This window comes from Myxine glutinosa, chromosome 1 (genome assembly GCF_964187855.1).
Source record: "Myxine glutinosa chromosome 1, kmMyxGlut1.1, whole genome shotgun sequence".
Taxonomy (NCBI): Eukaryota; Metazoa; Chordata; class Myxini; order Myxiniformes; family Myxinidae; genus Myxine; species Myxine glutinosa.
Genome location: NC_136261.1, coordinates 261,780,240 through 261,796,991, shown reverse-complemented (window position 1 = coordinate 261,796,991; position 16,752 = coordinate 261,780,240). Strand labels below are relative to the sequence as shown.

The window sequence follows — 16,752 nt, the reverse complement described above, 5'->3', positions numbered from 1 at the left end:
TCTCTTCAATCCCACTCCTCCCTCCAGGTCTTTAAAACGGCTGTTCACCACCATCTCTTATCTTCCCCAATCCAAAACCTTGATCTCTTCTACCCCCGCTAATTTCACCCCAAATCCACGTTTTTGAGGTGCCGACCTCTTTCCTGGAAGTCCTTGGTATCCTTGCGTTTTATACCTATCCTGCCTCCCCCCAGGCCCTCTCCCTCCCACACATCTCCCGATGTCCGTGCTCTCAAATATTGTGTTTGTGTGTTTCCTCCCCTTCTCTCTCCATCTTGTCGACCGCTCCCCTTTTTATATACTTTGTTTGCTTGTTTTGTTTGTTTGATAACTGTTAGCTCTTTCACGAGCCTCGACTCTGTGTATAAAAAAAAAAAAAAAAAAAAAAAAAAAAATTTAATTTGTAATCTTATGTGTCAGGTTTGTTCTTTTTGTATGCAAAATCTGAGCTCATGGAAGAGCTTGAACACAGAACAGAAAGAACAGTGAAAAGCCAGGAAACAGAACAGCAGAGTAGAGAGACACAACAGAAGACATTTGGAGCTAGAGTGGGTGAGGGGAAGAATGAGCAAGCTTGATAAACAAATCAAGAAGGAACTGAAAGAAAACCACGGATGAAACAGCAATGGAATAATAACAGAAAGGTGGGTGGAGGGAGAAGGGAGAAAACTCGATAACCTGAAGAAGGGGTGGGCCTGCAGAGTGTTAATGATGGTGAAAAGAGTCATAAGTATCGATTTGAGATGACCTGAAGTAGATAGACAGTTTGAAGCCCTGGAGGCTACCATGATATCATTGGAATCTCCCGCGATGAAGCCGATTGTGAGGGCCTTTCACTCACTCACCGCAGGCAGGTAGGTGGTCTTTCTGTCTTCTACCGACTCCTATCCGGCTTAGCTCCCCCAGCTCTATCTGTGCTCTGTCCCCCAAATATTCCTACAGGTCGCACAAGATCTGCCAGCAATCAATCCTCTTTGGGTGAAACTGCCAAAATCAAGACTCTGCTCACCTTCACTCTTTCATTCCTCTTTTCTCCCACCCTGGAACAAACTCCCTCACCCTCTTCAATCCCACTGCTCCCTCCAGGTTTTTAAAACAGCTGTTCACCACCATCTCTTATCTTCCCCCATACAAAACCTTGATCTTTTCTACCCCCGTAAATTCACCTCAGATCCACTTTTTTGAAATACCAGCTTCTCTCCTGGAAGTCCTAGCAGTGTCCATGTGTTTTATACCTCTCCCACCTCCCCCCCCCCCCCCATTCCCATGCCTCCTGCCCCCAAGCCCCCTCCCTCCCACAGATCTCCCGATGTCCCTGTTCTCTGCTGTTGTGCTTGTTTGCTTCCCCCTCTCTCCCCATCTTGTCTCCCGCTCCCTTTATTGTATGTTTTGTGTCGGGTTTTTTTTGTGTGATTAATGTTAGCTCTGACATGAGCCTCGATCTTGTGCACAAAAAAAGGGTATTGAACAGACTAAGGAAGTTGCTTCCACAGAGGAGAGAAAAGCGGAGCAATTGAATGGAATCTTTAGCGAACAGATGAGTTATTCCACGTACCCTGAACTAATTGCAAATTCCTCCCCTGGCGACCACTGGAAATGCAATGACAAACCATCTTGTGAAAACTGTAGCAGCACCAAATTTCCTTTTGGGCAGACCACTGCAAAAGAGATCATGTGAAGAAGGTATGAGGTCCTTTGTTTCATAGAAAATCATATGTAGGTCTCTCCTTGCATCTATTTCCTTGTTCCATTATCTCTTAATCATCCAATATGATAGTTATTTTCATAAATAGAGATAATTGATAGCTTATATAACCAATGTTATGTTTATGTATGTTTGCGTGTTTTTTTTTTTTGTTGTTTTTTTTTTCAAACTTTATTTCAAATGTGCTTATTTTACTTGTGTGTTGTGTGATGGAGAAGTGACCTCGTTTTTATTAATAAATAATAGCCGAAAAGCCCATCTGAATGATGGGCGACCCTTCTGTATTTTCTCAATTATCAGCCTAGAAAACTCAGGCTAAAACTGAAATAACATACAAAACCTTTATTTATTACACAAATTGCTCATCCCTTTATTTGGGCGGTGTATAAGCCACAGATCGCTGCCGCAATTTCTCCTGAAAATAATAACCAGGTTATATACCTGAGGTCAAAATGTGCCTACTGCTTATGTGCATATCTATAATAATAATAATAATAATAATAATAAGAGAAATATGTGTGTGTGTGTCTTATCCATAACTCCAAAACCATGAAACCGAGCAGCCTGAAACTTCGTTTGCATACTCAGGGAATGCCAAGGGAGTGCATGAATGGGTATTTGGATAAAAACTGCTAATTTGGGTCTCTCTATCTCTATCTCTATCTATATTTTCCCACTGTCTCTCTTCCCCCGAATAACCAATCAGCCATTCTCATGTAGGAGCTTACCTTGTCCCTTTCATAGTTGCATTGATGCAGCCTTCTGCCTTCTTCTGCTAGAAGAGCATGGGAGGAGTCTATTTATTTAATCTTAGCCACCTGTGTTAGCTGATTGGTTATTGTGTGTGTGTGTGTGTGTGTGTGTGTGTGTGTGTGTGTGTGTGTGTGTGTGTGTGTGTGTGTGTGTGTGTGTGTGTGTGTGTGTGTGTGTGTGTGTGTGTGTGTGTGTATTGTTACGGATCTCAGAGATGGCACTCACCTTAGCAAGGGGGGGGGGGGGGTTAATCCCCTTGGCCTGTTAAGCTGGCCGTCTCTAGTCCTGGTACTTATAACGCTCCTCCGCGAGGTGAGATTGTTCAGGGTTATTGGTCCAGGTGTTCTCCCGAATACCTTTACCAATCCCTCCGCAAAGCAGGGAGACAAGTACCGCTCGAACCACGGACAAGATGGTATTTGCCGAGCGGTTTAGCAATCCGCGATTCGAGCCGTTAGCAATTGACTAACCCGATTTAAAGCAGTTGGCCAAAATCCCGCCACAGGAAATCCCGCTTTAGGAAAAGACTAAAGCGATCTGGGAAGAATGAAACCAAAAGGGTAAGAAATAAGACATTTATTAATTATGTACACCAAAACCAAAGAAGAAGAAACGAAAGCAATATACAGAACGAAGAAGAAGAAGCAGGACACAGGGCAGCCTTAAACAGTCTTATATTATACCCCAGGACAAACACACAGACTTACACGAAAGAGGAATCGCAGGCAGGAATGACTGGAAGAGGGAGAAGGTCCAGGTGGGACAGCAGGGCTGGAAGGTTCGGGCAGAGGCACAGCATTGAGGTCCGCTCCAGGTCCACGCTCCGGGCTGGAAGTGAACAGCCAGCGGCAGCTTCTGGTCTCGTATCACACGGTCGGACAATGCGAATGAAGCATGGGATTGTCACCGTAAAACGGGCCCACTCTCCTTGCAATGCTCAGTATCCTCGTCGGGTACCTCACTCATCTGCCGGATCACGTCTTCTTCCTCAACTGCTCATGAACCTTCTCACTCAACTCCCTATGTACCTTCTCAACCGACTGTCTCACTTCTCTCGCAGTCCCTTGCAGCTGCTTTTATTGTCCGTGTCGGAATCAAGCCGCCGGCTCCGATGACACGCCTACCGGTTGGCTCACTGCGGCGCTGGTTGGCCGGCGAAGGGCTCGCTGACTCCACCTCTGATGATGCGTCGACGTGCCACACCTTGTTCTTTCTTGTGGCCCCACCCCCTTCTTCCTCGGCTTGACCGCATGGCTTATGGCGGCGTGGTGCCAGTAAAACAGCCCAATGCAAACGGCGGCAAACGCTGCCCTACTGTTACTTTGAAGAGCGGGCGAGACGATTGGGGAAATTGAAAGGGGCCTATCTTATTTGATTAATGCAACGCAGATTCAACTAAGATCCTTAACTGAAACACACAATAATGAAATAACTAGAGAGGTCCTATGGTTTGCTACGTGTTGTACATGGACTAACTAGGGTGCGATCTTTAACAAAGCCAATTGATGGGGATATTTACAGGGGATCATTTATAAGGAGAAACATTTACTAAAATTTACTCAAGGTTCTAAAAACCGTAACTATATATTTTTATATATATATATTATATATATATATATATATATATATATATATATATATATATATATATATTAATATATATATATATATATATATATATTAATATATATATATATATATATATATATATTAATATATATATATATATATATATATATATATATACATATATATATATATATATATATATATATATATATATATATATATATATATATACATTATATATATATATATATACACATACACATATATATATATATATATATATATACACATACATATGTGTATATATATATATATATATATTTGATTCATATGACTACATGTTTTGGTATTCATTTTGATTATTATGGATGTAAGAAAGTGTGAAGACAAGTTCTGTTATTATTGAATTATCATACCAATCTTCCTTCGTGATTTGTGCATGCCTTTGCAGGATGGTTTGCTCACTGCTGTATCAGGGAGCGGAGAGAGAGCAGTGGGTTTTTGTTGTTTAAACCCAGACCCCATTTTACGTGCTATGGATGAACTTTGCCGCTCAGAGCATCTGTTTTTCATGCGTCTCTCCCAACTCAAAGAAAAGTTGAAACCTCTACTGCGACCCAGTACGTGAAGCATTTTTGATCTTTGATCATTTTGAATTAAAATCGAGGCGTTGGTCTCAGCTGCGAGAGAGAGAGAGAGAGAAAGAGAAAAAAAAGACGAAATTCAAAAAAAGATGGAGGGATAACCTCTTGATTATTGGCCTTGATCGCTCATATCAACACTCTGCAGGCATGGTATGTATTTATTTTATGCCTATGCCGACAAAGTTGCTGGAGGTGTTATGTTATTGGGTTGTCCGTCCGTGCATGATAGGTTTTCCTTACTTGAGAATGGCTTGAGAATTGAGAATGGCTCATCCAAGTCAAAGTTGGTGCAGGCATGTATATTGAGATAAAGATTAACGGATTAGATTTTGGGGTCATGAGGTCAAAGGTCAAGTTGGGTAAAAATTTATGTTGCTGTGCTAACCTGAGAAGCAGTGATGGAAGTTTGACCAAACTTGGTGCAAGTATATATTATGCTGAAAAGATGAACTGATTACATTTCTGCATCAAAGGTCAGTCATGTCAAGTAAAAATATGATATTTGAGAACGGCTGAAGAGAATCAAACTTGGTACAATTATGTATAATGTAATTTTGTTTTCTGGAGATAAGGAAGATAAGGAGGATAAGGAAGAGAGGAGGATAAGGAAGAAAGTGAAGATCGATGAAATGCAGTTTGGATTTATGCCAGGAAGAGGAACGACAGATGCGCTTTTCATTGTGAGGCAGTTGCAGGAGAAGTACATGGATAAGAGGAAGAAGTTGTTTTTTGGGTTTGTTGATCTGGAGAAAGCATTCGATAGGGTTCCACGCAAAGTATTGACATGGGCATTGAGGAAGTTAGGAGTGGAGGAATGGTTGATCAGAGTAGTGATGGCAATGTACAAAAGAGCGCACACAGCTGTAAGGACGAAGGACGGGAACAGTGGTGAGTTTGAGGTGAAGGTGGGAGTGCATCAGGAGTCGGTACTAAGTCCACTACTATTTGTAGCTGTGATGGAGGTGCTGGCTCAGAACGTAAAGGAGGGTTTACCGTGGGAGTTGTTGTATGCAGATGATCTGGTGTTGATTGCGGAAAGTATGGATGGACTGAAGGAAAAGATGAACAAGTGGAAGGAATGTATGGAGACAAAAGGTCTGAAGGTGAATATCGGAAAGACGAAGGTGATGGCAAGTGGTAAAGCATGTGGTGAGGTGGAAAGAACTGGGAAGTGGCCGTGTGCTGTGTGCAGGAAGGGTGTCGGAGTGAACTCCATTCAATGTACAATGTGCGCTGAGTGGGTTCATCAAAAATGTAGTGGTCTGAGAGGGTCATTTACCAGTGTGGCAGCTACATTCAAATGTAAGGTGTGCACAGAGGGAGCTGCAGATGGAGGAAATGTTGAGTTGGATCTTGGAGACGGCGTGAAGCTGGAAGGTGTGAAAACATTTTGCTACCTCGGAGACATGCTGAATGGAGAAGGTGGATCAGACTCGGCAACGGTTGCTCGAGTGAGATGTGCATGGAAGAAGTTTCGGGAACTGAGTGGCGTGCTGATGAGGAGGAGAGTGTCGCTGAAGCTGAAGGGAAAGGTGTATGCTGCATGTGTGAGAAGTGTTATGATTTATGGGAGCGAGACATGGGTAATGAACGTAGAGCAGCAACGAAGGCTGGAAAGGGTGGAAATGCGAATGGTTCGATGGATGTGCGGAGTATCGTTGAGAGAGAGGAAGACAAATGATGAATTGTGAAAGATGATGGGAATATTGCCTGTGATTGATGCTGTGAAGAGGAACAGGTTGAGATGGTTTGGTCATGTGTTGAGGAAGGATGAAAGTGACTGGTTGAGAAGAGTGATGGAAGTTAATGTAGAAGGAAGTAGAGGACGGGGAAGACCGAGAAAGACTTGGCTAAAGATGGTGGAAGAAGAAATGCGGGCAAGGGGGTTAACAAGGAGAGATGCAGAAAATAGGGCAAAATGGAGAAGATTGTCATGGGGACCGCAAGGCTAACCCCCGCTCTAGCAGGGAAAATGGCCTTAAAATGCATGTTGTTGATGTTGGTGGAGGCATATCAGTTGACGTGATAGTATCGAAGATTGCCGTTTTAGTTTTGAATATGTCTTTTAACCCTGAGAAATCCCACACAGCACACACTCGTACTCTGTTTACCAAAACGTGGTTCATAATGATTTCCTTGTCACCAGCTGTTCTGTGAAAGTGCATTTGTGGAATATTTCAGAGCTCTGGCTGCAAAATAAGATGTAACAAGTACAAAAAGTTTTAATTAAAACAAAAGCCACGTCGATGTTACACAATGCCTAGATGCAGCTGTGCCTATAACGTCGATGTTATAGGCACAGGACAATCCTATTGATTCGATTACTTGATGTTATTTTTGTGCAAAGTGAAAATATATCTCGGCAATTTCCCGTGTGTGGCGACGAATTTTTAATATATCTCGGCATTTTCCCGTCTGTTATTTCAGGCGGTGTATGACTGGCCATGCCGCGATTAAAAAAAAAAAAAAAATCTCGGCAATTTCCCGTGTGTGGCGACACGTGAACGAAGCTATGCTCCTCTCTCCACATTATTGTGACGACGTATAAATTAAATATTTCATCGTGACGATTGTCATCAAATGGACGAATTTTTAATATATCTCGGCATTTTCCCGTCTGTTATTTCGGGCGGAGTATGACTGACCATGCCGCGATTTAAAAAAAAAATTATCTCAATGGACTTGAAGTTACAGGCCTTTGAGAATTCATTTCGTTCTATAAAGGGCAACTTTAATCGGAATTTCTTCCTGTTTTTTTTCAACCGAGTCTAAAACTATGTTAGCGACTGTGAAAAATGAAATGATATATCGAATTTGATTTGAAATAAAACTGTGTGAGAGAGGAAGACACCACGGGCCTACAAAACAGGCCTCAAAGCTATGCGAGTTAATAAAATGGTGGATATTTGTTTATATGAAGCCTCTCCCACAATGGGTGGAGCTATGGTTCCCAGAATGGGTGGAGCTTTGAGGTTTTGTCTTCTCTGCAAGAAGAACAAGAAGAACAAGAAGAACAAGAACAACAGCAGAGGGCACTCTATGACCAGCGTCTTGCGACGCGGCTAAAAATATGTTTTAAGCCTTTACCAATTTCAAGCAATGTTTTACATCTTTTGGTGTCTCGTGTTTTCATCTCTATGTAACATGTTTGCGAGATGTCATCTCTCCATTACGAACCTTAGATCCTGCAAAAAAAAAAAAAAATGTTCCTCCTAATTTGTCCTGCAGCCGTTTCCAAAGCCTCGAGGAGCTCTGCTGTAGATTCAAGCGTGAAAACGCTGGGCAGTTGTTTTGGTGTCCTTTGCAACCTGGTGGAACAGCACTGCAGATCTCTCGCAGACTGTCTGGCTTTCCATCTTAATCCTATGGATCTACTTCTGCTCAACCAGCCTGAAATATTTACCAGCATCTACAAGCAGTATGTGTGAAGCAGTTATTGATCCGAAATGTGCCTTTTGTTTTCAAAGATGCCAAACACAACGTTTTGCTGCTCTATAAAGTGAGTGAGTGTGTGTGTTCGTGTGCAGATATTTGGTAGCCCTGGCGAATTTCTTTGCCATTGATGGATTAGAAAGCATTTTGAAGACTGACAGGTTTGTAATTGTATGATTTGCAGTATGTCTTAGCTGTCGATTGTGGGTTTGAAGGGCGGCTCAGCTATGAACTGTCACCCTGGTGTTTCGCAAGCAGCCGATCTATCAATGTGTGCACTGTGCCTTGGATGGCTGTTAAACTTGGTGTCCCATCTGTTGGCATTAGTTGGTGGACCTTAAAAATCCCATGGTATCCTTTGTGAATAGTATGTGGGTTTTGACAGCATCCTGGCTAAATTACAAATTATTGCCTGGACTGCAGGTAGCAAGTGATCTGGTCTTCTTGTAGTTTCCTTGACTTGATTGATTAAACCAACATGTAAAATGAATTTTCCATGTACAAACATATTAGGCCAATTTCCAACTCATGCATTTTTTGACATCTGTTAGTATCCTTTTCAGAGAAGTGGTCAAAAAATAGAGGCCACCAACTTGTTCGTAATGTGAGGGCCACTAGTGTTGTGCTCCATGCAAGGTGCCTTTAATGTTTAGAGCTTCATTCCATAAATTCCAGAGGGAAAGTTGTAATGCTGTGGTGCTAGTCCGTTGGGAAGAGCAGTACTCAATTGAGCTAAGGATAAACGCTTTGTAGGCTGTGAGTTATGATTTTTGAAGAAACGACTTGGAATCACTGATGTTTTCGATATTTTTGTTCAAGATCGGCACTTGGTGTGTAAACAAAAAACGAAGACAGCTGAGTCTTCCTTGTTTTAATGCTCTTTTAGGGGATTGTGTGAGACAAGGAAACCAAGACCTCCGTGGTCTTGACAATAACAAGGAATGGACAAAGTAACACAGTTGGCATTTAAACCTGGGATCCCAGCAACATGAGCTGTGAGCTCAAATGAGAAGGCTAAACAAGCCAACACAGTTTGAATATCCTAAAAAGAATAATATAATGAAGCAAGAAAGTTATATTAACATGCCACCAGCACCCCATACTCCATAATATTCCCTTGTTTAGAATTTTAAAAAAGTATGTCAAATGCAAACATTAAATATTTGTTTAATCTCATTTGTGATGTGTACTTAAACTTCCACAAAATTTCAACATATGTTTTTAAAAGCTGTCTGAAAATGAATGAATGAATGATCGTTTTAAGGCCATTTTCATTTTCAGACAGCTTTTAAAAACATATGTTGAAATTTTGTGGAAGTTTAAGTATACATATCACAAATGAGATTAAACAAGTATTTAATGTTTGCATTTGACATACATTTTTAAAATTCTAAACAAGGGAATATTATGGAGTATGGGGTGCTGGTGGTTGGCGTCAGGTTGGCGTCAGGAAGGGCATCCGGCCGTAAAACATTGCTTCAAAAAGGGGACCGAAAAACAACAACCACGGTCCCCGAAAAAGGCCAACCCCCGCTTTGCGGGGAAAAATGGCCTCTAAAGGTGTTTTTTTTTATATATGGGGTGCTGGTGGCATGTTAATATAACTTTCTTGCTTCATTATATTATTCTTTTTAGGATATTCAAACTGTGTTGGCTTGTTTAGCCTTCTCATTTGAGCTCACAGCTCATGTTGCTGGGATCCCAGGTTTAAATGCCAACTGTGTTACTTTGTCCATTCCTTGTTATTGTCAAGACCACGGAGGTCTTGGTTTCCTTGTCTCACACAATCCCCTAAAAGAGCATTAAAACAAGGAAGACTCCACTCAGCTGTCTTCGTTTTTTGTTTACACACCAAGATGCCGATCTTGAACAAAAATATCGAAAACATCAGTGATTCCAAGTCGTTTCTTCAAAAATCATAACTCGCAGCCTACAAAGCATTTATCCTTAGCTCAATTGAGTACTGCTCTTCCCAACGGACTAGCACCACAGTTTTTAAAAGCTGTCTGCTGATCATAATAAGAGTTTGCAAGTATTTTCTACGTAACGTATATGAGATGGTTCTATATGATATTTAATGTTAAGGGGTTATGAGTGGGAATTGTAGTGTTAATAATTACTACGTTTTTCTTTACTCACAAATACTTCTGTATTTTCTGCAATCAGTGAGACGACCAAGAATGCCCTGCAGAACATTCAGGAATACTGGCCTCAGCTCGATGATGTTGCTTCTCCGGCCCAGTCTTTCATAAAATTGCTCGAATTCCCCATAGCCCATGTACATCAATACGAGGAGTTCATTGGCGAGTTGGAGATTTTCTGGACAAAGGTACACATTACTTGAACTAGATATTGACTTTTGAGAACTAGGGGTGGTGGTGAAGGTGAAGTGTTTACCTTGCAACTTGACTTGCTATTGTTGGTAGCTATTTGCTTAATTTCCTTTCTTCACAGTGAATTATCTCGTCGTCTTGCTATAATAATAACAAATCGGATGTTTATTCAATGATGAATGAAGAATAAAGAGAGATACAGTAATATTTTTTTGATTCTTCTTTTACTGCTCTTCTTCCTCTTCTCTTCTCATCTCTTCTTTCTGATATGAACCTATTATATGATTAGGACTCTGTCAAGGAACAGTTTTTCTGTGGTCTGCACATCTTGTGGGAAAGCCTTGCGACTTTCTGGACACAACTGAAAACAGATGCTGAGAAGACCAGACTGTTTTGGGTATCTTGTACCGCAAAGATGTCTGTAAGTATACTTTTTCTTAAGTGTGAAATTGCCAACATATAACTGGCACAGGCTTTTGGGGAAGAAACTGCAGCATCTAATCCATGTATGAATGTAGGAAATTAAATGAAGCAATAAAATGTATGAAAGAAAAGAACAAAACAAACAAAATCGGAGGAAGAGGCAGATACAGTAACCTTCAAGTCAGAGTTTGGTTCGGTAAAGTGAATGGGGGATGACTTGAGATTGTGGTGGACTTGCCTGCTTGAAGTCCTGCAGGGAAAACGGGATTTATCTGCCCCTGCAAGGCAGTTTCACAAACTGTAGAAAATAGGAACAAATGAATGGAGGTGTTCGGTTAGCTTGGATTTTGGAAGTTGAATGACAAAGGGCTACTGGAGGAATGTTTGCATCCTGGAGGAGCTGCATAAGATGAGAGAGAAAACAAAGGGTGCTCGATCATTGGAAAGGCAGTATAAAACCAAGGACACCAGCCTGTCTGCGATGAGAGCGACAGGCCTTGCATTTCGGTTTATCACGGAAGTAGCAAATAAGGTTGGGAAATATGAATTGTGCAGAATCCAGAAGATATATACGTATTTGATGGTGGGGTTCCATCTTGTGAGGAATAGCAATTCTCCATTGAGAAATGCACAATATCCTTTGCAAGATGCAAGTAATTCTAATTTTCCTATGAATGACTTGGAAAGACAAACATGCCCAGTCTGCAGCTGGGTTTGGTTGCGAGCTTTTCTGTATGGTCAACTCAGGCTAGGTCATGACTGATGTTGAGGGCCAGAATCTCAGACGACTGCACTTCTTCCAGTATCTGATCATGGAAATCTGATTGCTGAAGAGACAGGTGGGTTTATTTTGATGTTCCTTCTGAATTGACAGGGTCAGACTAAGATTTACCAGGATTGAAAGATTGTTCATTTGTCAAGCCAGCATCTAATAAATTCATACCAGCACAGAGTGACCTCACTGCTGTTTGCCTGTTTAGTTAATGGAATGGTGTATTGTACAACACAAAGTGGAAGCGTATCCAAAAACGAAGTTTTCCCAAGCATCGGAGTGCTCCGTTTCTGTAAACGAGGAACTAAATGGCTCAAAATACTGCTTTCTAGCTTCACTGGGCCTTCACCTTCACTGGGAGAGGAACTTCCAAGCCTCGCTGTCAGAAATGACCTTTCCTAGGTGGCTGACCACATAGAAAAGCTGGCCTCCAAAGCCAACCACAGACTTGGCATCCTCTGTCTATCAATACATGTCCTTTCTTGGAAAATCAGAACTAGTAGCAGTCTACAAGGCTTTTGTCAGTAGCTCAACAGAGTACTGCTCTCTGCTATGGGCTGGTGTCCCAGCATTATGTGTCTCTCTTGGATTATGTGGAATCTCAAGCTCTCAACATTATTGGAATCTCCTGTGATGAGGCTGAAGCACAAGGTGTGTTTCTCTCAAATTGCATGCAGGTCAGTTGGTTTTCTTTTGTTTATACTTGCTATTCTCCAACATTTCTCCCTTTGCTCTCTCTGTCCCCTGGCCCTCCCGAAGGGGTGTTGCAATAAATGATACTTTTTTCCCCAAAGATGAAATGAAGTTTCAATCGGATGAAAATCCAATCAAAGGCTTTATTTCATTCAAAAATAAAAAACTCACGTTTAATACGTGTCAATATGTCCACCATTAGCTTTAGAAACCATTTGAAGTCTACTTTTAAAAGATTTCAGCAAAGACACGAACATTTCTGTTTCGGGACAGTCCGCTTCTTGCCAGTCAGACAAAAACTCAGAAATTCTGCCGATGTTCAACGTTGGTTTCTGTGATCGAAGGAACTTGAACTCGTTTGAACGGCTTGAATTTTTCACGTTTTAAAGCTCTCCAAACTGTGGTGTGGTGCACATTAATGTGACGGTTCAATGCCAATATCTTTGTGATTTTTTGCGTGCTTTGAAACCGTTGACGAGTTTTTGAGTTGACATTGCGCATGGCTGGGGCAGAAAGTCGTCTCTTTCACCCAACAACTTGTTTCATTTGATCACCAAAGTTTTCTTTACTCAAGACAGCATTCCACCACCGTTTGACGGAAATTTCAGACATCCACAACTCCTGTGAAACCTGTGCGATGGAAACTGTATTTTTCAAGTTGGACATGGTGACGTGACGGTACTGAGCTTTGAAATTCCGGATCATGTCCGCCACCATTCGGTGAGCCATCCCAAATGCGGCGCAAGCAACGAGCTGTTGTCCAACACCATTGCGGAATAAAATTTGAAAAAGAACGATAAAAATAGTCGCAAATATGACGGACACAACATGCAGGCAACGTGCGCGACACGTCATGATGACGCACGTGAAATTTGAATTCAAAAATCGCGGACATGTGGTCAATACAATCTGGGGGGGAAAGTATCATTTATTTTGCAACGCCCCTTATCTACTTCAGGATGCACGTATTCTTACAGTAACCCCTCCTGAATAAACGTCAATAATGACAACTATCGGGGGTGCCTCTTTGTGGTGGTTGTACACCACAACACAAGTGGGGGGCCAAATCTTCCCCATTATTCCCTGCTGTCCGGATTCGTCAGGGCAGCGCGGTCATGGTCAGAGTGCCGATTGGTCCACATGGACCGACCCTTTCCCTCTTGTCTTTCTCTTTCTCTCTCTCTCCTAACTCTGTCGTGGCCCTGACTTTGTGAAGGTGGGGGTACACCATCCTGGATGTGGGGATCTCTGGGTAGCTCCTGCGATAGCGATCGGCTGTCTCCGTGCCACGGGCTTGTTAGAGAGAACTGTCCAGAGCTATACAACAACAACAACAACTGCAATAATCTGCACACCTCAACTATTTTATGCATCGTTTCTCTCGGCTGAAACTACCTTATAGAGGCCGTTCTGTCCCATTCTTTCCTCCATTGCTTCAAGCAAGCAATGTATCTCCATCTCTGGCCAATTCCAATTCTGTCATGATCTTTATTACCCTTGTTAACCTTTCATAACCCAACCATTGTACTTGCTAGTTTGTGTTTACTCTCCTCCTCTCCTCCCTTTCCTTGTGTCCTCTTCATTCATTGGCTTGATGTTTGTCCCACTATTAGGTCCACCTTGCTCTTTTACAAAGCCCACTCTTATGAAGAAAGAAAGAACAAAAAACAGACTGCATTGGCATGTGGGGAAGTTAGAAAGCCAGGTATGAAGGTGGTTCTGCATGTGGCAGGCAGCGATCTTGGAAAGCAGAACAAGATGCATCCTGACCTCTGTACTGACCTCTTGTTTAAGATTTAGGATATCTGACATCTGCTGTGAGACTACGAGCATCATGTACAGACTTAAGTAACTAAGGCAGATTCAGAGATGAAGCGGTTTGAAAGGAGGAAAGACTTTGTCCGCAGTGGTGATGGATTGCCTTTCTTCTGTTATTGGAAGTATAGTTACTGGACTGTAGTTGAGGTTCCGTTTGTCCCCACTTCCTGTGAATAGGAATTATTGGCAAACTAAGGAGAACAAATAAAGCTATGCTCCTACTCAAGGAATCTTAAACTGCATGTGACAGATGAAGTAGAATTGGGAAAGAGAGCCCTTGTCTGAATACATTCTTGTCACTCCTGTTGTCTTGTTCTAATTATTTTTGTTGCTCTGAACAATTTCGCTAACGATGCATGTAAATGGAATAATTGGCTACATGGATTGACCTTTTTCTTGAAAGTTGAGTGTAGTGGAGGGGGAGATGTTAATGGGGGATGTTAATTTTGCTGTTGAAATGAAGTGGGTGAGGTCTGTAGCCTTCCTCCATAAGGTGGATCTATGTCTGATACAATGTCTTTGTATTCCACCAGGATTCTTTGCGGCAGCCTAATCGGCGGCTTGTTCAGGAGAGTCGCTGTTGCCCACTTTTACTGCAAAATGCAGCCCGTTTTTCCATCCACTGGTTCATCCTGTTCAATGATATGTTCGTCCATGTCCAGGTTGCTCTCTTAACTCCTTCCTATGCTGTCAACCGTATATCGGGCACAAGGAAAAAAAATTGTTCAGCTTAGTTTTGCCTTCATCACATTATCTAGTGTTTACACACAGCAAAGGCTGTGATTTGCTGTTATACTTTCCAATTGGGGAGGTGAACTCAATACTGATTTGCAATCCAGGCTAATTGCCCATGCAATCGCCATCCACCGTTTGCCCTTCACATGACTCGTGGTGGTCCCTCTCGGCTCTCCCCCCCGTTGGTATTTTTGTGCACATAAGATTGTTCACGGTTCTGTTTAAATATGTATAACCTTTCCCCTTCAGTGTTTTACTCAGTGGTATTTTACAACACGCTGTTTTTCTTCCTATTTAAAAGGCTTTTCTCAATTTCCTCTCCAACTCATTCCACCTCAAAAAAAGAGAAATTCAATATCTTATACGTCTCCCTCACTACATGGTCTAAATTCACATTCATTCCATCCCTCCTCCATCATTCTGAACCGGATTGCTAACTTGAAAATCACAACAAACCCAATTTGTTTTCAATGTTCGTCTTTCATTAATCATCCACTTTCTAAACTCCCCTCTTGCCCCTCCCATCCAAATCCCTCCCCTTGCACCTACACTCCTAAACTCCCCCCTTGCCCCGCCACTCTTAAACTCCCCCCCTACCCCTCCACTCCTGAACTCCCCCCTTGCCCTTCCACTCCTGAACTCCCCCCTTGCCCTTCCCCTCCTAAACTCCCCCCTCACTCCTCCCCTTCAAAACTCCCCCCCAACCCCTCCCATTCAAATCTCCCCCCATACCATTCCTCTCCAATTCTCCCTCCTCCCCCCTCCTCCTCAAAGCTGCCTCCTCCCCACTTCGTCTCCCTTCTATCTCATACCTCCACCCCCCCCCAACCTTCTTCTTTCCTCTGCCCCCCCTCAAACAACCCCTCTCTGTGCCTCATCCCTTCACCTTCAAACCTTTCATCCTCCTCATCCTTCCCTTTCTTGGAACTCTTCTGCAATCGCTGACACACTAACAACTGCTCTCCCTACCTCCCCCTCTCATCCTTCATCTTACCCTACTCCTCCCCTCCCCTGTCCTGTACCCGATGCTCCCCCTCTCTCTTCATTAACGGTATGGACCTCAAACATCTGGGGCCTTCGCTCAAACCTGACTGATCTCTCCATACAGGTTGCTTCTGACAATCCAGACTTGATCTGCTTAACAGAGACTTTCCTCCTTCAAGATGTCTCTGATTCCTTAATATCTCTTCCTGGTTACTCCCTCCTCCGGTATGATAGACCTGAGACTCGGCCTGGTGGTGGGGTGGCTATCTTTATCAAAAACTCTCTTCCTCACTCGCCCTGCACTGCCCTCTCTCCTCCTCACCCCCAGGAGTACCTCTGGCTACGTCTTCCTCTCCGCTCCCACCTTTTGTTCATATGTGTTCTGTACCGTCCCCCAAACAGTGATGACTCCATCTACATTTCACTGTCTGACAACATGGACCAACTTCTATCCACTCATCCCAACTCTCTCTTCCTCATATGTGGTGACTTCAATTGTCATCATGCCACCTGGTTGGGTGTGGGTTCCTCTCTCACCAGTCATGGCACCTCAGCAAAGGACTTCTGTGACTCACTGGGATTGACACAATCTGTCAATTTCCCGACCCGGATCTCAGCCAATGGAGTATCTTCTCTTCTAGACTTGGTTATGACTAACTTCCCTGCTAATGTCTGCTGCTCTTCTTCTGCGCCAATCGGTTCTTCTGATCATGTGCTTGTCAAAGTGGACATCTCTCTGGCCATTCTCAGAGAGCCTCCTCAGCGTCGACGAGTCTGGCATTTCACTCAGGCCGACTGGGACGGTCTTCAAGCAGCCATCAATCGTCTGGATTGGTCTCCCATCTCCACTGCCTCTGACATCAATTCTTCCTGGGAATTCTTCCAAAGCAA

At 42.8% G+C, this 16,752-nt stretch overlaps 1 protein-coding gene across 5 annotated transcripts in view; it reads left to right on the top strand.

Annotated features, from left to right (window-relative positions):
• The window catches only part of ALS2 (alsin Rho guanine nucleotide exchange factor ALS2), a 158,100-nt gene that overhangs the window by 37,632 nt on the left and 103,716 nt on the right, over positions 1–16,752 (top strand). For all 5 annotated transcript variants that reach the window (XM_068130874.2, XM_068130868.2, XM_068130850.2 and 2 more), the window contains exons 10-15: positions 4,479–4,647; positions 7,900–8,089; positions 8,199–8,264; positions 10,270–10,432; positions 10,726–10,857; positions 14,676–14,804. In XM_068130874.2, the coding sequence (XP_067986975.2) occupies positions 4,479–4,647; positions 7,900–8,089; positions 8,199–8,264; positions 10,270–10,432; positions 10,726–10,857; positions 14,676–14,804 (849 nt within the window). The remainder of the gene's footprint in view (positions 1–4,478; positions 4,648–7,899; positions 8,090–8,198; positions 8,265–10,269; positions 10,433–10,725; positions 10,858–14,675; positions 14,805–16,752) is intronic.